The following is a 24,123-nucleotide window of genomic DNA, read 5'->3' on the forward strand; positions in this document are numbered from 1 at the left end:
TGACAGCCCATTTCCTGGGAATTCTAGGTCACTTCGGTGTTACTGTCATCCGCCGTACTTTGTACTATGCTCATGGCATAATGCGCCACAGGCTGTTGCTCAATAAATCCTGTGTAAACGCTGAGACCCGACCTAAGGGCTAAGCTGCATTATTGTTGCAAACGTTTTTTTCATGGCAGGATTCAGTAACCCATGTCGAAGATAGAAGGAGAGGTAGTGATAAACCTGACAGAGTGACGCAGGACCTTTACTTTTGCAAAGTGCATTCACGATTTGGCCCCTATTCAAGGGCTCAAAGATGTCTTGGCAGGTTGCCCAGGCTCAGCTTAACAATCTCAAGCTCAGAGTCCAGCCTCACTAACTACCTGGTCTTGTGCTTTTCCTTCCTTATGTATTAATTACAGTGAAGATCTTTTAAGACTCTTTTCTCAATTGAAAAGCTTTTCTTCATTGGTATTTTATCATAAACTTTCAAAACAACTTTCCTAAAGGGTTGAACAAGACGGCCTTAACTAACATGGCTCCCCCTATCACTGTCACATTAATCTTACAGGACTTGTCACCAGCTGAAATGGCCTTATTTGTCTACTCGCGTGTTGTCTGTCTCCCCCCGAAACCACTTAAAAGCATAAAGTTGAACAAAAGTCAAAATGGCTACACTAGAGCTTCAGCAAAACCGATTTTAAAGCAAACTTTTTCAGGGCGCCTGGGTGGCTCGGCCTATTGGGCGTCCGACTCTTGATGTCACTTGGGTCATGATCTCAGGGTGATGGGATCCAGCCCCGCATCAGGCTCTGTGCTCCACAGGGAATCTGCTTGAGATTCTCTCTCCCTCATCTCTGCTGCGCTCCCCCGCTTGCTCACTCCCTCTAAATAAATAAAATCTTTAAATAAAATAAAAATAAAGTAACCCATTTCCTCTCTTCCTCAGACTTCCCCTCCTCCCTTCTTAGCCTTTTGTTTCGGGATCCCAGGCCCACCCTGAAAAGGACTAACAGCATATACAATTCCTGTCGAAACCAGCTAGATCCTGTATTTCCCGACAAACCCCCCAGACCCTCTCTGGGGGTGGGGGTGGGCGTGGGGCTGACAGTTGTTGAAGGCCATAGCCTGGTGCTGCTCAGTGTAACTGCTCATTACAGTTTGGTAATTTCCCACAGCCTTACATAAATTCCCATGTATTTTCTAGTATCTGACACAGTGCATGGAACGTCAGACTTTGGCAGTGACAGAGCCAAAGCCGGAGGAGACGCGCTCCTTGTTGGCCCCCGTAAATGTGCCGACAGGCATTGTGGATAGAACAGGTAGGTCTCCCCTCGCCGTTCACTTAATTTATCTTTTTCTTTCAGGCCCTCATCTGTCCCTCACTAAATGCTTGGTAAATGAACGAATAAATTAAGCTCAACAGTCTTTGCAGTCAGAACATAGATGTGTCTTAATCCTGGTTTTGTCTGTGACTTTTAGGGCCTTGCACACTATCAACCATCAAGTGGTTGATACCCTCTGAGAAGTCTATTAGAAAACAAGAATTCTGGGCAGATTTTGAAATGCTTTGAATTTCATGCACAAATAATGCCTACTGGTTTTTCTCCCTAAATCTTACCAAGTTGGGGAGCAAGTTTCATATCTAAGACAAGAGGATTCTTTCTGTCTCGGGTCCCTGTCACTTTGGGACTGTGTGAGAAACTCAGCTTTATTTCTCCTGTGCTCCAATTCACTTTCATTCCAACAGAGAAAACAATCTTCCTATTTATTTTCCAAGTGACTTCCCATGGTTTGAAAACCTCTCACAATGAAAAGTCAAGTAAGAAAAAAAACAAGAAGAGTTACAGTGAATGTGAATGAGGAAATTACCATTTTTATTGTCCTCTTGGTTCTCACATGAGAAGACGGAATCCCGTGAACTGACCTCTCTTCATCTCACACTCGAATGTGCTTTGCATCCAGCACGGCAGAAGGGCCCCACCCCGCTCTTTCCATTCTATCTGTTAATGTTTGCATAACTATTAGCAGAAAAGTCTTCTCAGAAATCCAAAGCCAAGAGTAAGTACATCAGACTCTAACCCAGTATGTGTGGCAAAATAAAATCTATTAAAATGGTAGAGATGACTAAACACAGCGCCACACAGGAGCTGTGGAAGACCATTTCCAACGTTACCATTCTCTTACGGCGATAACGTGTATACAGCACATTTCTCTCTTTGATACCCATTACCGGGCTCACCCCTGTGAGGTGGGCTTTGAAATTGATGCACCAGAATTTGTATCACAGTTCTGCCCTTCCTAGCTCTTAATAAGTTACTTCACTTCTATGCTCAGTTTTCTTATAGTGAAAGGGGAATACATACACTGCCCTTGTAAGTTTGCCTTGAAGAATAAATTTAAAGTTTAGCTAAGGGCTAGGCCCAGTGCTGGCACATAATGAGGCCTCCGTGAATGGAAGCACCATCCTGGGGGGTGCATTTTCCAATTCAAAAGCTGTGAATTAGATTTATATTTGTTGACCCTGGCAGCAAAGTGGTATTTCTTTTAGCTTGGGTTTAAATCATTTTTATTGGGACGCCTGGGTGGCTCAGTCAGTTAGATGTCTGCATTCAGCTCAGGTGGTTGGGTCATAACTGGGTCATGTGGTGCCAGAGCTGGAGGGGGAGGGCTAAAGTCACAGGCCTGGCACAGGGTGAAGGACACCGATGCCCAGCCTTGCTGGAGGATGTCACCTGAGTAAGCAACCTTCCCCGGCAGAACGCACCATACAAACTCTGCACAGAAGGATGAATCGGACATGTGGCGGCAGGTGGACACATTTCCTCGCTTCTTGATCTTGTCTCTGGCTGTCTTCAGCTCCAGCTGGGGCCTTAGAAAGGCTTTATTCCAGGGTCCGCTGAAAATACACCCTGCACTCACTCCCTCAGTAAATATCCATCAGGGAAGTCACACGAAAAGATTGCTCCAATTCGCTCTTGCTGGTGGGCTTCCAAGGGTAAAATAATACAGTCCGCGTCTTTTCAGTCATGAGGAAACCGTTGTCGCTGAATCTCCCGGGGATGCTTCCTACATCTAACCAAACAAAGGGAGCAACAGTGGAGGTTTCCAGATCAAAAGCAAATGTGTCACCTTGCTGAGAGATGATGGCCTGAAAGAAAAAGATAAATTAAGTGAACGGCGAGGGGAGACCTACCTGTTCTATCCACAATGCCTATCGGCACATTTACGGGGGCCAACAAGGAGCGCATCTCCTCCAGCTTTGGCTCTGTTACTGCCAAAGTCTGACGTACCATGCACTGTGTCAGATACTAGAAAATACATGGGAATTTATGTAAGGCTGTGGGAAATTACCAAACTGTAATCTCCAGCCAAGTGTAGAAATTCGTCGTCTCCAATTATTAAGGAGAATATTTCACAAGAAGCTCAGAGCTTTATATCTTTTACAGTTTTTCTCAGGGGATGAGAGGAACATTTTGGCATAAGGGCTGGGAAGTTTCAATGACTTTCTCAGGATATATGTGGAGCTAGCACCACCATGGAACTTGTTCTTCTAGAAAGATCCAGCAACCTAGGCAGCCGCCTGCCAGGCATTTACAAAAGCTCTACCGTTAGAGCTTTCTCTCTTCTGCTGCATAGTACCAGAAAGCCACATTATTAGCACTTTTAACACGTGCAGATCCCACACAGTATCAGCAAAGGAAAGTGCAATTTAAGCCCTGTCATTCACTCACCAATTAGCGCCCGCTAAAGTGAGGCTAGGCTGGGCTGTGCCCCAGAGGGTAGGGGGCTGTGAGTTTCTCTCAGTGCGAGCGTGCAGCTGAAACTGATCTGGTATTTAAGGCTGTGCCTTTGACATGAAACGTGACCCCCTCAACATGCAGACACGCCACACCGTAGGTCTGACGTTGCACGTGATGTGTGGCATAGAGAATTTCAAGGAGCCGTTTTTACTCTATATAATTTCGGCCTTACACATCATGGAGGGTTCTGAGTTATAAACAAGAAAACGTACTTTGGAGGAAACAGCAAAGAAACTTAACAAAGCGTATTAGGTATCTCTCGGAGTTTGGGAGAGTCAGGTCTCAAGCTGGATGTTAAATTCCCAAATCACGCCGCCCAGCGGTTGGGTGAAGACCCTAAGGCAGGCCCAGGCATGCCATCCGCGCGGCTGGCCCCAGCCGGCCTGCAAGGCTGCCAGGGACGCCTCAGCTACTGTTGCTCCAAGGCCAAAGCCAGAAGGGACACTGGTGCCGGCTCCCTCGTATTGCCTGCTTCCGATCTGAAGTCTCATCTCTATATGTGACTGCAGAGCCCAGGGTCAAGCTCGTAGCCTGGCTTCCGGGAGGTATGGACAACAACTTCCCGGCATCCTACTGGGGACAGCGCACCCGCGTGCCCGGCCCGTGTTAAGCCTGCCGTAAATGTTAACTGTTACTACTACTATTATATCCCTTTAGGAAGGGCAAGTCTCACTGAAGTCCAAATGCGGTAGGACAAAGGAACAAGTCCCACTTCTCTCCCACACCCACTTGTCCCAAGGTAATGAAGGCCTGGTTTAGGAAAGAGAAAAAGATTTCAAAACTCTAAGTCTAGAGACTGCGAATTTGTCTGCTACAGTGTTTCGGTTTTGTTGCCGTTATTGTTGTTGTTTGTCTGGAAAGAAGCTGTGTAAATGTATGGCATTCCCTTCAGGCTGCTCTACCCCGGCTGCCCCAGATGACTTACATGTCATCATGTGAACATTTCACTATTAATTAGAAAGAAAGATATGTTTTCATTTCAAGGACTGAGTTTTAATACGATTATTTCTAAGTAAATGCAAATAAACCCTGTCACTTAAGCATTCTCAGTGAAGTACAGGTCTGAAACAAATTTAACCTTCACTAAACAGAGTAAAACTTTCTAGAGAATACATTCAATCACCGTGTGTCCGTGTGTCGGGGAAAGGGTAGGAAAGGTTTTCAATCAACTAGACAGACTCCACGTTCTCCAGCTGCACAATTTTTATAACAACACATCCTGGTCATCCCATTTGCTTCTTGGCAATTATAGATTTGGTGATTAAGCTACTTTGAAGCAATAAACCAAAGAGAACAGAGGGAAATTTTTAAAAATTCATCGATTGTCCTTAAACCCTCAAAGTCAGAGTGTTTCTGCTGGGGCTGCCTGGTCCCCCCCTTTACACAGGTCTGCTGGCTTGTCAGGGCGGCGCATGACACTTCAGGGGTGAAGCAGGAAAGGCCGGGGACAGAGCCTGGAATACGGTGACAAGTCCTGCTGCCTCTTCCTGCCCCGGTCCAGCCCACTAGGGGCCAAGGGGTGGTGGGGGTGGCAGGAACCCGAAACTCTGACAGACACTGAATTAGAAAAGCAGTCATTTGGTCTTTGCTTCCAGTGGGAAGAGACTACCATTCCCCAGGTCCCGGGTAAACTCAGTACCAAGGAGAAATTCTGCAAAATGCAGGATGCCATGTGCTTGCCCCAGAAGCAGGGCACCTCTGCAAGGCCACGGGGACCCCAGGCCACCGGTACTTACGGTGATGTGAGCCTTGTGGAGCCCCACGCTCTCACTCAGTGAAGACAGGAAGTGATAGTTGGTTGGGCTCACAAGTTGGCTGTCAGCTGAAAGGTAAAAGGAAACCACACAGCTTTGCCGTGTACAATTCCCACAATTCTCCAACAATACAGGCACCGACTCCTTATAGAGGAGAACGGCCTCCCCTGCTTTCAGGACAAAATGCTCCGTCTCAGAGGAGCACAATGGCTCCAGGGAACGCCACGTATGGACTCTCACCTGGGGAGAAACAAGACAGAGCAAAAACAAACATTCTTGGTTACTATCTTTTTTTTTTTTTTTTAGAGAATAATAGATGGAAGTCAGAATAGCAGAACTAGTTAAGAGCCTATGGACCCTGGGCTTAACTGCAGCCCCACTGAGTACCAGAGCCTGGAACAAAGCAAGTTACTCAACTCCTCAAAGGCTCTGTTTCTTCACACGTAAAATGAGAATAAGAACAGCACTAACTTCACTGGCTGTTGTGAGAGTTAAATAAAGTAATCTATGGAAGACACAGGACCTGGTGCACTGTCATTATTCTGTAACTGTGACCTATTTGCAGTGTCCTCCAAACTGCAACCACCTGAGACTCTGAGTTCCTCCCGTTTTGCCTCGCATTGTTTTAAATACAGGTGTATTTTTCCATATACATACGGAATTCTTTTACAGATTTTCACTTTAACAAACCACTTTTAAGGATTTCTTTCTGTCAAGTTTAGGCTATTTCCAGCTTCTTGTGATTATATAACCTTATATCATAGTGGCACTTTACAGTTTATAATTTGCTTTCGTCTAATTATTTTATTGTTTATTTTATTCACTGCCCATTGAAATCCTTCAAGACAGGCTGACAAGTGAAGGTATGATAGTCACAGATGAGGAAACTGAATCACCAAGGCATTAAGGCTTAAGGTCACGGGATAAATGGCAGAGTTTTACCCTGAAGGTACAGGTATTCTGAGTCCAAGGACAGCCCATTTTCTGCGACAGGCACTTAGAAACATTTCAATACAAATTAATTTCTCTTTTCTTTTTCCCAGAAGAAATACAACCAATAACTAAAGAGATGACCAAAAACTCTCATTCTGTCTCAGAAAAAAACTCCAAGCAACTTACAGTGAGCTTTGCCTTGCAGTCAGAGCGAAGGTCTGACACACCATAGATGAAAAACACGTCTTGATCCTCAAAACCCACTGGCAACAGTGGAGCGAAGAAATGCCGAGCAAAGTAATGAAGCATTTTCCACTTTCCTCCATACTCTAAAAATAGGCAAGTTAAGAGATGGGCAGGGTCAAGCAGTCAGGGTCATCTCCCCCATGGTCCAGCTATGCTGACTTGTCATGATTCTAGGGACTGAACATAGCAGGGAGCTTCAACAGGGGCATGAACCCACGTGCACTGAGGCCTCGGGGCATTCCAGTCTTTACCTCACGGCATCCTCACATCTGGGTGAGGCAAGCATTCACATCCACTTTACAATGAGGAAAGGGAGGCTCAGACCGTACATCAAACATGCCACAGGCAGTACTCTGAGCCCAGACCCGACTCCTAGGCAGCACTTTCTCATACATAATTCTGCTTCCAGTATTCCTTTTTACTACATACACATGAAGAAGGAAATCGGTAGCATGGAAGTAAAAATATTAAATGTATTAGCAACTGTAAGAAAATATTACACTTGTATAAAACATTATAAATATTCATTTATAAATGTTAAAGGGAGGGGCGCCTGGGCGGCTCAATCGATTAAGCAACTGACTCTTGATTTCAGCCCAGGTCATGATCTCCGGGGCATGAGATTGAGCCCCGCGTCTCCATGCTCAGCAGCTCAGCACAGAATCTGCTGGAGATTCTCTCCTTCTTTTTCTCTCTGCCCCTCCTCCCGTTCACGCACACTGTCTCTCTCAAATAAATAAAATCTTCTAAAATTTTAAAAAAATAAGAGTTATAGGGAACATAGTCAATAACATTGTAGTAACTTCGTATGGTGACAGATGGTAACTACAGTTATCACGGTGAGCATTTCAAAATGTACAGAAATGTCAAATCACTGTATGGTACACCTAAAAAAATATATAAACAGAACACTTGGGAAAAAAACAATTAAAAAAGTGACAGAAAGAGTTATTTAGAACTCAAAGTCTCCTTCCTTTTCCCATAAGTACAAAAGCCTCTGAGTGAAATAAAACAACCATTATCACAAATGCCACTGGCAAGTGCAGACTCGAGGAGAACATCCAAACAGATGACAGTTAATGACAGTTGCCCTGATACAATTAGAAGCTTTTGAGAACCGGGGCGCCTGGGTGGCTCAGTTGGTTAAGCAACTGCCTTCAGCTCAGGTCATGATCCTAGAGTCCCGGGATCGAGTCCCACATCGGGCTCCCTGCTCAGCGGGGAGTCTGCTTCTCCCTCTGATCCTCCCCCTCTCACGCTCTCTGTCTCCCATTCTCTCTCTCAGATAAATAAATAAAATCTTTAAAAAAAAAAAAAAAAAGAAGCTTTTGAGAACCTATGAATTCTGTGCCCTGTTGGCATGTCCAGGATGCTAAACCCCCAAACTAAAAAACGTGTCACCATGCCTCTATTCCAAAAAGCTCTTTCCCACAGAGCACTGCACCAATGAACAACTTCCAGAGAGATGGTGGGGAGGGGGAAAGGGTGGAGGAGGGGCGAGGGAGTGTGTGTGTGGGGGAGGATCATGTCCAGAATTCACAGTGCAAGCTGCTGAGATGGAGAAATGTGGTTTGAAGTTCAGAGAGAACCAATTTCTTCTGGCTTTCCAAAATTTCAACTCTCAGTGCTTCAACTGCAACTCCTAATATTTCCCCTTAAAAACAACAAGCAGGGAGGGGTGGAGAGGCCTTTCATATTAGATCTATAAAATGAACTCGAAGTTACAAAGTTGACCTTGAACAACATGGGGTTCGGGGCACCAACCCCTGTGCAGTCAAAAATCCACAGGTAACTGCTGACTCCCTCAGAACTTAACTAATAGCTTACTGTTGACCAAGCCTTACTGATAACATAAGTGGTCAACTGACACAGATTTTATATGTTATATGTATTATATACTGTATCCTTACAATAAAGCAAGCTAAAGAAAAGCAAATGTTATTAAGAAAGTCAGAAGGAAGACAAAATACATTTACAGTACTGTACTGTCTTTACCCAAAAAATCTGCATCTTCATGGACCTGCACGGTTCAACCTCATGTTGTTCAAACATCAACTGTATTTGGAAAGTTTTCTCGTAAGTGGAAGGTGGCTCAGACCTGAGGTAACTTACAGACTCTCGTGTGGTATCCATTACAGAAGAGACTTCATATGCATGGTTCCAGCTTCATGGCCACACACAGAACACAGGAGGACAGCAATTGAAGCACAAGGTCTCACTGGGACACACACTAGTTACTCATCAGTGACAATATAGCTACCAATATAATATCCTGCATAGCCAGCTAAAAATGCTGTGGGATTTCTGGCCTTTCCGTTAGCTCTGTGCCTGTCCAAGCTTATGAGCCAAGCAAAATAAAATGCCCAGGTGGATTTCTGTATTTGCAAAATTATAACTAAAAATGAGACTAATTTTTTAAAAGGAAATGTGTAAGAATCTATAGATTCCAAGCGGCTATGATCCCTTTAAAGGATCACCATTTCAGATACGAGCTGACACATGCCTTCCCCCACCCTCACCGGCACACACTATAAGCAGCAGATTCATTAAACCAATGACACAGAGTTAAACAGACGCTGTGAGGCTGTCCAGACCAGGAGCAGACATGGCATACCTTGTCACAACTCCTCCCTGGCACCTGTTTTCTGTACCAGGTACAAGAAGACGGTGATCCTCTCCATGGAGGCACTGTCCTGCGAGACTTTAGAAAACAAATTCTTGCTCTGCCATCATACTCCTGGTTCCTGGGTTTACTCACCCTTTCTAAAGAACTCATTAAAATAATTTGCAATACAGTCATTTAAGGGAAGATTAACAAAGACTGGGCTCTCCCCATTCTCGAACCAAACTCTGCTTCAGGAGTCCACGACCTCATCCACGTACAAGAAGGCAGGGTCAGGGTCCAAGTGTCCCTGAACAGTATCTCTTTGTCCAGTTTTAAGCTTCCCAGAAAGGCAACTCTCCCCAGGCTACCCCTGATTCTCATCCAATACTCTTTATCTGGTTGGTGTTGATAAACAGTTTGGTCAGAGGTGACTCGGCACACTAATCAAAGCACGCGGGGAATGGACTCCTTTGGATTTGCATTCACAGCTAGTTTAAGAGCCTCACCCAGCAAAGGGGCTTTTTATTGTATGGCCTTGCCTCAGTTTTGGCCCCAAATTCTTGTGTACATTATTAACTGAATTTCTTTTCAAACCACCATTAGTGAACACCAAAGATTCATTATTACTCCTTGATTTTTAAAAATATATCAAAATAGAATAATTCAAACTGCAGGCACCATGCCAGTCATCTCCCTGTTGCCAACGGAACTGGTGCAACTGCTAACCCCTCCTACGTGGATTTCTGACTCCACCACGTTTCCCCCCAACAGATAAATAGGGCAAAAATAAAGATGACCTTATGGACCTAGAGGGGAATCCGGGAAAAGGACATTTTAACATTCAGCTGGGCCAGCCTTCCACTTGGCTGAATTCTTCCGAGGAAGAAGCTTACATAAATGCTTCTTTTGCCTGGAAATTCCTCCTAATTAAATTCAAAATTTTAAGCAATCATTGTAAGACACACGGCTGAGACCTTCATGCATGAATCTACCCCCTTCATTAGCCGGCTTTTGTGACTCTGCACAGCCCCGAACTCGAACAAGGCTGCCGCGAAGGCTCCCGGAGTGACCAGGAAGGTGGGCGGGGCGGCCGCAGTTCACGGGCTGCAGGAGGAACCCCTCCACTGCGCTGGGGTCTACCCCGATTAGTCTGACCCCTCAGGCTCCGTGCTTTCTCAGTGCGTCTCCGCACCGGAGTTGCTTTCTCTCACAGACACAAAGAATGCTGCAACACTTACCTAGAGAAGCCCAGGAAGGAGCCTGCCAGATGTCATTCAGCTGCCAATAAAGTGCTCCCATGGTGTAGCCTTGCGCATCCACTATCTCGCTGCGACTGCGGCGGTAGAATTCAGTCTCTATTTTGACACACTGGGCCTGCATCACCTGATTCGGGGGACAACATCGAAGCACACGTGTTATTGTTTGACGTAAGTGTGTAGATCTGAGAAAATTGCAGGCTTGAGGGTGTTTTTTAAAATTAGGTTGGATAAATTAGGGAATCTGATTAGCATTATGTCTACCATTATTATACTAGATCTGTAACTAGCCCCTCAGTGTGACAGAAGGGTTGTCTATAACAGCTGATTTATTTGGGAGTCTTAGTGTTTCCTTTATTGTAACAATGGGTGATCGAGGAAATAGGATGGTATGAAAGGTTCCTTGCTAATGATAGTGTAGGCGATGATGGAAAGCAGACTATTATTCCAGAGTAAATGGTATATGTAGTCAAACACTAAATTTTTTTGTGGTGATGGGTTTTACAAATATATTCATAGCTACTGAAGAAAAAAGTTGTATTAGAAAAAAATTCTACAGGAAAAATAACATTATTATGAGTCTTACACTGTCCAATCCCTAACCCCTTTTCTCTTTTTTCTTTTTTCAAGATTTTATTTATTCATTTGAGAGAGAGAGACAGAGAGAGAGAGCATGAGCAGGGGAGAGAGGCAGAGGCAGAGGGAGAAGCAGATCCCCTGCTGAGCTGGGAGCCAGACATGGGGCTCCATCCCAGAACCCCAGGATTACAACCTGAGCTGAAGGCAGATGCTTAACTATCTGAGACACCCAGGTGCCCTCCCCAACCCCTTTTTTCTACTCAAGCAACTGTTCTTATATCATGACTTCTGATAATGAAAAATTTCTTATGGATGTAATTCCTTCATTATAGCAGAACAGATGGTAAATTGCAGCAATGAGACAAGTGAATTTAGTTCCTATTGAAGAGGCATTAAAGAACTTTATGCAGGACTCTTAATTATTGGCAACATCATTGAAAAATCACTCTTTCATTGCTGCTGTTATCACGTACTTTTTAAAAAGATTTTATTTATTTTATTTTAGAGAGCACAAGCCAGGGGGAGAAGAAGAGGGGGAGAGAGAGAGGAGTCCTAAGCAGACTCCTCACTGAGCACAGAGCCCGATGCAGGGCTCGATTCCACCACCCTGAGATCATGACCTGAGCTGAAACCAAGAGTGGGAGGCCCAACCAGCTGCACCACCCAGGCACCCCTGTTATCTCATGCTTTTAACTTAGAGTTGTAGTAGGAGAGGCTCATGAGTGAGAGGTTCTTAGGCTCATTTGGAGAGGTCACCAAGGAGAACCTGCAGAGACGGTCAGAGCTGCAAGGACTCCTCATTAGAGTGGGGCCTGGATTGTAACAGAGGAAGGAAAAGAAGGATGCAGATAAGGTCTCTTGAAGACTAAGCCCAGATGCTTTCCTAAAAGCTGGAAGAGCTCAGATAAAGGTAGAACCTTTAAATAGGGTTAGGCTGGCTAGTGAGATAATCATAGGTGAAGGTATGACTTATATGAGGTGGGGCCACAAAATTCCAGAAGGATGAAGCAAGAAGAAATCATGGTCATTCAATAAAGATTTAGTAAGCACCTACAGTATGTGTTACATGCTGGTAATGGTCCACCTCTCTCCCAGCAAAAAAATACAGGAGCCCACCCTCATGGAGCTTATTGGCTTGTGTAGAACACAGGACTTAATCAAAGAGTCACGCAAATAAATGTAAACTTTAAACAGTAGTAAGTGCTAAGAAGGAGGAGTGAGCAATGTTACGAGTGTAGATAGTAGGGGAAATAGGCCTAGCCGAGGAATGATGATTAGTCTCAAAGAAGAGGAAAGAGACAAGGAGAGAGGGCAGAACCTGGCAGCCGGAGAGGACATGTGTGTTGAGCAGAGAATTCACAGGCGAAGAACTAAAAGGCACAGAGAGCCAGGAACAATGGAAGGGAGGCCAGTGAGATGCAGGGACCAGACCTGGGAAGGTTTTGGTGTGTGTCCTAGAGGCTACTGGAAGTCACAGAAAGCTTTTAAGCTCAATGGGTGAAGGGACCAGATTTGCATTCCAAAAGAAGATACTGCTGACCAAAAGAAGAAATGGAGGCACCGGGGTGGGGGAGGTGCCTACAGTGGGCTTAGGGCGACCATTCAGAAAGCTATGAAAACCATCCCAGCAAGAGATGATATCAGCTGTGAGCAGATAAAGAAATGTCCTCATTCAGGAACCAGACCACTGGGACCACAGCAATGAGAGCAGTGAATACACTCTAAAGAAAGAATCTCACAGACGGAGTGGAAATTGTGCCAACTGAAAATGACCACAGGATACAATCTGCATGTATTTAGTCCCAACACTAAGTCAGAGGGAATGAAATAGAAAAACAGACCTATGAAATTTGATCTGTCAGTCAAGCCAATCTGCAATTATACTCAGAAATTTCCAGCCAAGTTCCTTGTAAAAATACCAATCTTGTCTGAACTAAAAAAGAAAAAAAGAGAGAGAGAGAGAGATTTACCTACTTCTAGGCCTGGATACGTAGGCACAGAGAAATTAAGTCCCTTTGTAAGCATTCATGTATGTTGAGTTATGGTACAAAATCAGTGCTGTGGAGCAACTTCTAGAAAATTCAGTGAAGATGAAGCAGCCCAAAAGTAGAAATCTCAGTAGAAACAGATTCTAGGGCAGCATCATCCATGCCCACTAGAGATCTTTACCTTACATCAGCACGGAAAGTAACCTTTATAGTTGTTAAAAAGATTTGATCTCTGAACTCATTTATATCACCCTGAGCCTCCATATAATAGCCCCACCGACCAACCTAAATTTGGCCTATGTGCACAAAATCGAGCCAGCCGCAGTCTCTGCCTCCTCAGGACCCACACCCAAGACCCCGAACAAGAGGAAATCTCAGTTCTCATCCAGAGAGTCCTGAAAAACAGCCATTGCTTTATAGACTGTGTGTGGAGTGATCATGAGAGGAGAAGCTGAGGAAGTCCTCATCAGACTGGTGAGTAACAATAGGAGGAGAGGGGTTCTAGTCACCAGATATTCTAGAAACTGCTGGTCCAGCCAAGCACGGGCATCGAATGGCAACCACCATGGACAATCCACTTTTGGTGCCAGCCCACAATTCTGGAACTCCCAGTACCTGAAGTACCCCCGAAGTCTGGGCAATTCCTGATATACCAAAGAAGCCAAAGAACCTGCAACATTCTGTTATTACCCCAGAGACTTGGTTCAGTGTCAACTCATGAGTGGTATGGAAGGAGGGGTGTCATTCATGAAGCTTGGGACTGGAATCACTTTCCTTGGATCCACATTTATAAAGTAGGGTAAATAGGAAAAAAGTAAAAACAGAATTCTGAGGGAACAAAATATCAATGTATACCACAGTAGGAAATTAAGTTATCTCTTTCAGGCAAAAATGAAAACTTCTAGGACAAAGCCATAACGTATTAAATAGTCATGCTTGTGCTTAGCTGGATCTAATCCAGAGGACAACTAGATATTTTACTGATGGCCTTGGTAGAGGTGACCTGCATTTTCTTTTTCTTCATGTAAGTTTCTTTTCAGGAAAAAAAAAAAAGATCTCATGAGCATCGAATTATTTACATTGCTCCAAATTCTTTTCCAATCTTTGTGAACACATATTGTAGCATATACATTTAGTGTTCTATTCTCACTTAGTTTTCACATATGTATATTTCCATGCCCTGGAACTTGCTAGCATCTCTGTGCTTTAAATGGTCATACAGTTATACCACAGTGTGATTCATCATTCTCCAATTATTAGGCATTTGAATGATTTCCAGTTTTTTCTTTCAACGCAAGAGCTAAGAACATTTTATGTCCTTGTGTTGCTTCTTTTGGTAATAATAGATGAAAAATGTTAAACTCCTTGCTGCATATTGCTATATTAGGTTCCAGTCAAGAGGCTGCTATAGGGGCGCCTGGGCGGCTCAGTCGTTAAGCGTCTGCCTTCGGCTCAGGTCATGATCCCAGGGTCCTGGGATCGAGTCCCACATCAGGCTCCCTGCCCGGCAGGAAGCCTGTTTCTCTCTCTCCCACTCCCCCTGCTTGTGTTCCTGCTCTCGCTATCTCTGTCTCTGTCAAATAAATAAATAAAATCTTTAAAAAAAAAAAAAAAAAGAGTCTGCTATAAACCGGTGGCCTCCAGACTGAACTTTGCCCCACAAAGACTTTTTTTTATTATGTTATGTTAGTCACCATACAGTACATCATTAGTTTTTGATGTAGTGTTCCATGATTCATTGTTTGCATATAATACCCAGTGCTCCATGCAATACGTGCCCTCCTTAATACCCATCACCGGGCTCACCCATCCCCCCACCCCCCTCCCCTATAAAACCCTCAGTTTGTTTCTCGGAGTCCACAGTTTCTCATGGTTCGTCTCCCCCTCCAATTCCCCCTCTTCATTTTTCCCTTCCTTCTCCTAATGTCCTCCATGCTATTCCTTATGTTCCACAAATAAGTGAAACCATATGATAATTGATTTTCTCTGCTTGACTTACTTCACTTAGCATAATCTCCTCCAGTCCCATCCATGTTGATGCAAAAGTCGGGTATCCATCCTTTCTGATGGCTGAGTAATATTCCATTGTATATATGGACCACATCTTCTTTATCCATTCATCTGTTGAAGGGCATCTCGGCTCTTTCCACAGTTGAGCACTGGGGAGCATATGGCCCTTCTTTTCACTACATCTATGTCTTTGGGTAAATACCCAGTAGTGCAATTGCTGGGTCATAGGGTAGCTCTATTTTTAATTTTTTGAGGAACCTCCACATTGTTTTCCAAAGTGGCTGTACCAACTTTCATTCCCACCAACAGTGTAAGAGGGTTCCCCTTTCTCCACAACCTCTCCAACATTTGTTGTTTCTTGCCCTGTCAATTTTTGCCATTCTAACTGGTGTAAGGGGATATCTCGATGTGGTTTTGATTTGAATTTCCCTGATGGCTAATGATGATGAACATTTTTTCATGTGTCTGTTAGCCATTTGTATGTCTTCTTCAGAGAAGTGTCTGTTCATGTCTTCTGCCCATTTTTTGACTTGATTATTTCTTTAGTGGGTATTGAGTTTGAGAAGTTCTCTATAGATCTTGGATACCAGCCCTTTGTCTGTAATGTAATTTGCAAATATCTTCTCCCATTCTGTGGGTTGCCTCTCTGTTTTGTTGACTGTTTCCTTTGCTGTGCAGAAGTTTTTTATCTTGATGAAGTCCCAAAAGTTCATTTTCGCTTTTGTTTCCTTTGCCTTTGGAGACGTGTCTCGAAAGAAGTTGCTGTGGCCGATGTCGAAGAGGTTACTGCCTATGTTCTCCTCTAGGATTTTGATGGATTCCTGTCTCATATTGAGGTCTTTCATCCATTTTGAGTTTATTTTTGTGTATGGTATAAGAGAATGGTCGAGTTTCATTCTTCTGTATATAGCTGTCCAATTTTCCCAGCATCATTTATTGAAGAGACTGTCTTTTTTCCATTGCATATTTTTTCCTGCTTTGTCGAAGATTATTTGACCATAGAGTTGAGGGTCCATATCGGGGCTCTCTATTCTGTTCCATTGGTCTGTGTGTATGTTTTTGTGCCAGGACCATGCTGTCTTGGTGATCACAGCTTTGTAATATAGCTTGAAATCAGGTAACGTGATGCCCCCAGCTTTGTTTTTCTTTTTCAACATTTCCTTGGCGATTCGGGGTCTTTTCTGATTCCATACAGATTTTAGGATTGTTTGTTCAAGCACTTTGAAAAATGCCATTGGTATTTTGATTGGGATGCCCCACACAGATTTTAACTGGCCCACAGAGGTGGGTGTTTTTTGGTTTTTTTGAGGTTGGTGGTCTTTTTTTTGTTTCTTGTTTGGATATTGTTTAATGTCTTAAGTCCTGGCCTATATGTTCCATTTTGTCACAATTCCCAATAATCATACTCCTATCCATTTAAATTACCTTCCTAGCCCCCAGAAACATTTGAGTTTTCAATCTCTATTTCAATTTTCAGAACTACTTGCAAGATATCTTGATTTTTGTATATCTGTTCTAACAATCTCGCTGTAATTTATCTTTTCTGGTTTAATAGATAAATGTTAATAATCTTTTAGAATTTTTAAACTTAAAATTTTTTTTTACATACATGCAGAATTCCTACCCCTTGCTAGCAATGAAAGGAAAAGGACACTAGGCAAGCCCTAACTAGTGGCCTATCATAGCTGAACTTAGTGTGAAGGAGGATAATCAAGACTCTTGAGTGCTCTGGTCTCTAGCATAGTGCAGTACACTCCACAGACAGATGGTGCCGCGTGCCAATATCATGGATCTGGGTTTACCCGAACCAGTAGGTGCCAGCAAGGGCTAATGAATGACACCTTTGTTCATAAAAGTGCAGAAGGCCACTGCCCACTATCCTCCCTAAAGGGTTGTTGTACAATCCCACTTCCCTGGAAAATGTCTGGAACTGCCTCTTTCCCTTTAAAAATTATACCTGTATTTATACACTCATGCATCCTTCCCTAAAGAGGACAATCTTTACATATAAGAAGGATAAATGCTTAGTCATTTCCTAGGCTACTCAGTCCCACTGTTAGCAGACAAATCTTATTTTAGTTTCAAAAAAGTCTATTTTCAGCAGCTTGCTTGATTACACTTATGAAATCAGTCTCCTTGGAGAAACAGATGGTAGGGTAAAAAGAAATTGGACCAGGATACAAGACCTAGGTTCCAGCTTTGCCACTGTGATGGAGATTGCTAGCTGTTTACAAAAACCCATTTCCCCTGTCCTCCAGAGTCACAGAGTTATAGGTGGGCTCCATCCTCCAGAATCACATCCCTTACCGTTGGAACTAGGGGTAAGCCATGTGACTAAGCTCTCCTGACAGAATGTAATTTATATTCTTCATTTACTTAAAATTATCCTGACAATAAGAATTTCCAATAAAGCCATGTTTCAACTGATATAATTCATACCATACAATTCACCCTTATAGCTCCCAATTTGTTGGCTTTTAGTATTATCACAGGTTGTGTACTCTCTCCACTACCTAATTCCAGAATGTTGTCACCCCAAAAGGAAACACTGTACTGTCCTGGTTAACAGCAGCTCCTCATTCTCCCTTCTCCTCTGCATCTGGAAACCACTCATGGACTTTCTGTCTCTATGGATTTGCCTATTCTGGACATTTCATGTAAGTGGAACACATTTTGTTTATCCATTCTCTATATATAGAATTATATATTCTAATATATATATATATATAAAATATATATATAACTATATAATTATATATAGTCATTATAATAATTAACTTACTAGCTCTCATAGGTTTTTTAGGTGGATTTTTAAAGCTTTTCTATATATAAGATCATGTCATCTGCAGACAGAGATAGTGTTACTTCTTCCTTTCCAATTTGGATGCCTTTTATTTTATTTCCTTGCCTAACTGTTTTGACTAGAATCTCCAGCACAGTGTTGACTAGAAGTGGCAAGAGCAGGCATCCTTGTCTTGTTCCTGATCTTAGGGAGAAAATGTTCTGGTTTTTTTTCACTATTTAACATGATATTAGGTTTAGGTTCTTCATAGGTGCTCTTATCAGGTTGAGGAAGTCCCTCCTTGTCCTGGCTTGTTGAAATTTTTTTCTTCATCTATTGAAATGATCGTGTAGTTATTTTTCCTTTATTCTATTAATACGGTGTATTACATTGATTGACTTTCATAGGTTGAACCAATCTTACATCCTGGGATAAATCCCACTTGATTATAGTTTATAAACCTTTTTATATGCTGCTGGATTTGGATTGTTAGTATTTTGTTGAAGATTTCTTTCTTTCTATATTCATAGAAGATATTAGTCTCTGGTTTGCTTTTCTTATATGTCTCTGTCTGGTTTTAGTATCAGAATAAAAATGATTTCACAGAATGAGTTAGGAAGTGTTTTCCCCCTCTCCTTTTTTGGGGGGACAAATTTGTGAAAGATAGTGCTAATTCTTCTTTCAATATTGTTTAGAATTCACTAGTGAAGCCATCTTTGTAGAGGACAATTCTTTGATTACTAACTCAATCTCTTTAGTTGTGATAGATCTACTTAGATTTTCTATTTCTTCTTGAGTCAGTTTTCATTATTTGTGTCTTTTTGCCATTTTGTCTAGGTTAAATGACTTACTGTCATACAATTATTTACAGTATTCTCTAATCACCCTTTTTATTTATTTGAGGTCAACAGTAGTGCTCCCTCTTTCATTCCTGATTTAGTAATTGGAATCTTCTCTCTTTTTTTTTTTCTTGGCCAATCTAGCTACAGTTTTTTCAATTTTGTTGATCATTTCAAAGAACTAACTTTTTGGCTTTGTTGATTTTCTCTATTGTTCCAATAAGGCCTCTTTTAATGTGCCAAATTTCTGATGTCTGCTTTATTTAAGTGCTGCAAATTGATGTTAAAATTCAACCAAACACCTCAGTAGTTATAGAATTTCCCTTATCTCAATTGTGAAAGGACATAATATTGTAGTTTAAAAGGCAGAAACTTGTTCCATTCATTGCCTGAGAACTTGGGAAAATACTTAACCTTTCTGAGCCTGTTTACTCAAATATAAAATGAAAACAGTAACATAGATGTCTGGAGATGTTGTTAGAATTATGTAAGAAGATATACAACACATCTCATGGCCCAGGGCGAGGCATTTGGTAGACACGCAAAGAATGCTGACTGTCTTCTTGACTGCTAAATTACATGTTGCATATATATATATTAGTATGTAATGTACTCTATTAATCACTCCTCTCTTTTACTGACCCCATCCATCTTAAAAGCTCAGCATAGCCTGGATCTTCTATCAAATCTCAGTGCTGCTTACCAAACAAATAATTGTTCCAAGGTAGCAAGTATCATCAACACCTGGGCCTACAACATAGTCTTCCTTTTTTTTTTTTTTTTGTTCTTGTGATCAAGTTACACGCAACATAGGAAGATAAAATGGACCCCTAAAGAATATGAATCTCTTAAGGACATCCCCAAGCATCTAGCCCTGATTACGTGCTTAATAAATATGTGAAGAATAAATGAAGGCACTAGAGGGAGCTATAAGCTAAGGGGTTAGTAAGGATTGTCAATAGCCCAGCTTCCTAAGTGGCTAGTAAGAGGCCTACTGGCAGAGTTAAATTGATCAAGTTTAGATGTGTTAGTTTAGACAGTCCTCGGACTAAGCAGTGAGCCTGTGCAACATAGCTTAAGAGAGTGTGCCTAGGTAAGTAGGCTATTTGGAATACAGTATAACAGGATAAGGTAGGAAAATGAAAGGTGAGGCAAGATTATTTTGGAATATTAGAAGAATTAAAGAAGTAAAAACCGAGGATACTTTTGCTGTTGTAAGATAAGGAGAAGATAAGAAAAGATCTAAATGTGAAGAAACTTAGTGCACAGCTTTCTCAGCCAAGATTTTTCTGAAAGTTGCAAAAAATTGCTCTATAGACCGTCTTAAGAAGTGGTACCCAAGCAGGCACTTCAGAACAGTCTGACAACAACGAGAGAAAGAAGAGAGGGTGGAAGCAGGAACAGAAAAAATGGACCAAAGAAAGGTTTTTATTTCTAATGCACATGTCAAAGATAATTGTTCTAAAATCAAAGTAGCAAGGGGGAAAAGAATGTTTTACTCTAACATTTCCTGTCTATGTTTCAGTCAAGAAAATTCAACACTAAAAACAAAAAAAAATCATAATTCTGATTTTTTTTTCATCTCAGATCCCATCTAGTGCATTAGAAAGTTCAAGGTACAACTAACACAATCCAATTCCAAGCCAATGCCTGATAAGACACCAGTGCTAAATTATCATATGAAAGCCATCACCAACAAAACCCAGCAACAAATAATTCCACTTGTACACCCAGCTCCTAACTATGTACCGCTAATGCTAATGAGTTCAGAAAGAACAATTATTTTTGTCAGTTCTCTGAATGTCGTTTTGAGAAAATAGAATAAAGTAACAGTAATAAAATGAACAGCTGGGAGGAGGACAGCCAGCATGAAAAACAACAGCTGAAAAGGTTCCCGCGTGTGCGTGCACACACACACACACACACACGCACACACACACACACACGAATAAGGATCATCCTATTTCATATATCAAAACTGAGACTCTTTTATAGAATATTGTCTATGAAAAGCTAATAATGACGAACTTCAATACTTTAAAAGGGACAGATATCAGCTTTATCTTTTAACTTGTGTTCTATGAGGTAAGTTCATAAATTACACATCAAAACTTCCCTAACTGATAAGCTTATGGTTAAAACATTAGAATTTTCTTTATTAGTTTATCATCTTCTAAAAAGGAGTATTCTTTTGGCTTAGAGTTTTCTGCTTCAGCTTCCATCCAGATTTTTTTGTTTTTATACAGGAGAAAACTGATGAGAGTAGGCATGAGTTTAGATTAAAATTGGTATATTTTTAGGTGCTAAGATGCAAAAATTAAAATGTGATCATGTTTAACAAAAACTTCAAATCTATTTCAGATCAACTCATATGACTGAGATTAGGCTCCTGCCTTCTCTCTCTGAACTTGAAACAAGTATGGCAAAAACATCAGATAAATAAGCCCTGGCTTTAATATAGTCTTATGCATGCATGTAGTTCACAGGTTCATGAAATAAAATTGGCAAATAAAGAGAGTAAATGAAAACATTAAGAAGAAAATATTACCTAAAATTTAGCTCGATAGTTTCTTACAAAGTTAAATATAAATTCCATATAACTCAGCAATTTCACGCATGTATTTCAACTCAGAGGAAATGAAGATATGCGCACAAAGATTTGTATGCTAATATTCATAGCAGTATTATTCATAATAGTCAAAAATTGGTAATAATCCAAATGTGCATCAAGAGATGAATGGATATATAAAATATGGTATATCCATTACAACAGAATACTATTTAGCAAGAAAGAGGAATGAAGTACAGGTGTATGCTACAACATGGAAGAACTTCAAAAACATTATGCTAGGTGAAAGAAGCCAGATGCAAAACATCACACATTGTATGAGTCCAGTTACAAGAAATGTTGAGAAAAGTAAAATCTATACAGACAGAAAGCAGATTAATGTTTACCTGGGGCTGAAGGTGAGAAAGGAGAGTAACTGCAAATAGGCACAAGGATCTTTTGGGGATGTCAGAAATGTTCTAAAATTGGATTATGGTCACGGTTGCATGACTCAATAAATATTCTAAGAATCACTTAATTGTACACTTAAAATGAGTGAATTTTATGGTATGTCAATTATCTCTCAATAGAGCTGTTTAAAAAATAATCCAGGGGCGCCTCATGGCTCAGATGGTTAAGCGTCTGCCTTCGGCTCAGGTCATGATCTCCGGGTCCTGGGATTGAGCCCCATGTCAGTCTCCCTCTCCCTCTGCCTCTCCCCTCACTTGCACTCTCTCTGTCCCTCTCTCTCTCAAATGAACAAATAAAATCTTTAAAAAAAATCCAGTAAGGTGCATAAAGTAACATGCAGATATCTTAATTGTATGCCTCAGTGAATTTTATCATGTATATACACCCATGTAACCGGCACCCAGATCAAGATATAAAGCTTTTTTAGCACTCCACAGAGTTTCCTGATACCCGTTTCTAACCATAATTCACTATCCCCTCCACAAGAGTGGTTACCACCAATTTGCTCTCCATCATCTTCATTCATTTTGTCTATAACTAAAACTTGAATGTTTCTTTTGCTCAACATAATGTTTGTGAGATTCATCCAAGTTGATGCTGATATCAGCAGTTCATTCTTTTGTATTGCTATGGAATATTCCATTACATAAATATACCATAGTTTATAAATTCTTCTGTTAAAAAACATCTAGGCTGTTTCCAGTTTGGAGCTATTATGAATAAAGCTGGTATGAACATTATTTTAGAGGTCTGTTGGCAGACATATGCACTCATTTTTCTTGGGTACATAGCTTGTAGTAGAAATGCTGATTCAGAGAGGAAGCAAATGTTTAGCTTGGATAGAAACTGCCATAAAATTTTCCAAAGTGATTAAACAAATTCCTATTCCTACTAACAATGCCTACAAGTTCCAGCTGTCACACATCCTCACCAACAGTTGGCATTGTCAATCTATTTAATTTTAGCCATTGTGCTAAAATGACATTGTGTACCTTGTAGTGTAGGGGTACCCTAGCATGATTTTAATTTTGCATTTCCTTGATTGAGAATGAAATTGAACACATTTTCACATATTTACTGAACACTGGATATCTTCTTTGGTGAAGTGCCTGTTCAAGGTTTTTGTCCATTTTTTAATAGGTTATATCCTTTTCTTATTACTTCATAGAAGTTCTTTATTTTGAATACAAATCTTTTTATCAGATATATGTATTACAGATACTGTTGCCCAATCTGTGGCTTGTCTTTATCTCTCTTAATGGTGTCTTAATTTACAAAAGTCCATAATTTTAATGAAGTCCAATTTATCATTACTTTCTTTTATAGTTAATGTTTTTTATGTCCTGTTTAAGAAATCTTTGCCAAGGTTATGAAAATGAGACCTTTCACAGTTGATTCCTTGATCACTGATCAAATTAATTTTTGTATATGGAGTCAAAGTTCATGTATTTTCCTACAAAGATACCCACTTGACACTGTACTGTCTATTGGTAAAACTATCCTTTCCCACCGGATCGCAGTGGCATCATGGCCATCAATCAAGTGATTATATTATACATAAGTCTGTTTCTGGACTCTACTGTGTTCCATTATTCCATTTTATCCTTGGGGAAAGCTATTTTCTTAATTACTGACACTTTATAGTGATCATGAGCTAGGGAACATTTTAATGCACAATTTGCTGTAGAACATTGTGAGCTGTTTGTTCTTTGTAAGAGAGACAAATGCCAAAAATTAACTATTTCAAGTATTACATGTCATCATTCATCTGTTTTGAAGAAGATAAACTCCTCAATCAATGAAATAAAAACCTGAATATTTTTTCACCACGTAAGGCTTACAAAATCTACATGATCCCCTACGTTAACTGAAGGAACCAGTTGAACTCCAGAATGAAAATGCCTTACCTGAGTAAGGTAAATGGTATCTTTGAATGTCTGTAATGTATCTGTGCTTTCCGGGAGTTTGAAATGAAATCCAATCTGAAGCAGCATTTCATTATTACCATCTGCATGATGTTGTCGATGAAGTGAAAATTTGCTGTTGTAAGACCAGTCCTCTTCAGATGAAACCTTTCGAGTAAAGAATAAGAGGTACAAATGGGGAAGTTAGGAGTTCCACACACTTCTGACAAACTCAGAAAGTACTCTGCATACGGAAAAGAGCTCAGGGTTTGTGCTGCGACTCTAATTTCACAGATGGTAGATGTTTTTGCCATCATACTTGTTACTGGTGAAAGAGTAGCCCTGTGCAAAGTTGAATCACAAAACCAGGATTTGGCACCTATACCTTCCCTTACTCAAACCTAGGAAGTTACACTTTGGCAT

General features: G+C 41.2%; 1 protein-coding gene across 3 annotated transcripts in view; it reads right to left on the minus strand.

Annotated features, from left to right (window-relative positions):
• Positions 1-762: 762 nt before the first annotated feature.
• MANBA (mannosidase beta) overlaps positions 763-24,123 on the minus strand; it is a 109,714-nt gene continuing 86,353 nt past the window's right edge. For all 3 annotated transcript variants that reach the window (XM_032400909.1, XM_032400908.1, XM_032400907.1), the window contains 5 exons: positions 23,704-23,868; positions 10,562-10,706; positions 6,659-6,801; positions 5,522-5,779; positions 763-3,133 (listed from right to left, as the gene is read on the minus strand). In XM_032400909.1, the coding sequence (XP_032256800.1) occupies positions 2,909-3,133; positions 5,522-5,779; positions 6,659-6,801; positions 10,562-10,706; positions 23,704-23,868 (936 nt within the window). In that variant the 3' untranslated portion in view covers positions 763-2,908. The remainder of the gene's footprint in view (positions 3,134-5,521; positions 5,780-6,658; positions 6,802-10,561; positions 10,707-23,703; positions 23,869-24,123) is intronic.

The sequence above is a fragment of the Phoca vitulina genome, unplaced genomic scaffold, assembly GCF_004348235.1.
Source record: "Phoca vitulina isolate PV1807 unplaced genomic scaffold, GSC_HSeal_1.0 scaffold3, whole genome shotgun sequence".
Taxonomy (NCBI): domain Eukaryota; kingdom Metazoa; phylum Chordata; class Mammalia; order Carnivora; family Phocidae; genus Phoca; species Phoca vitulina.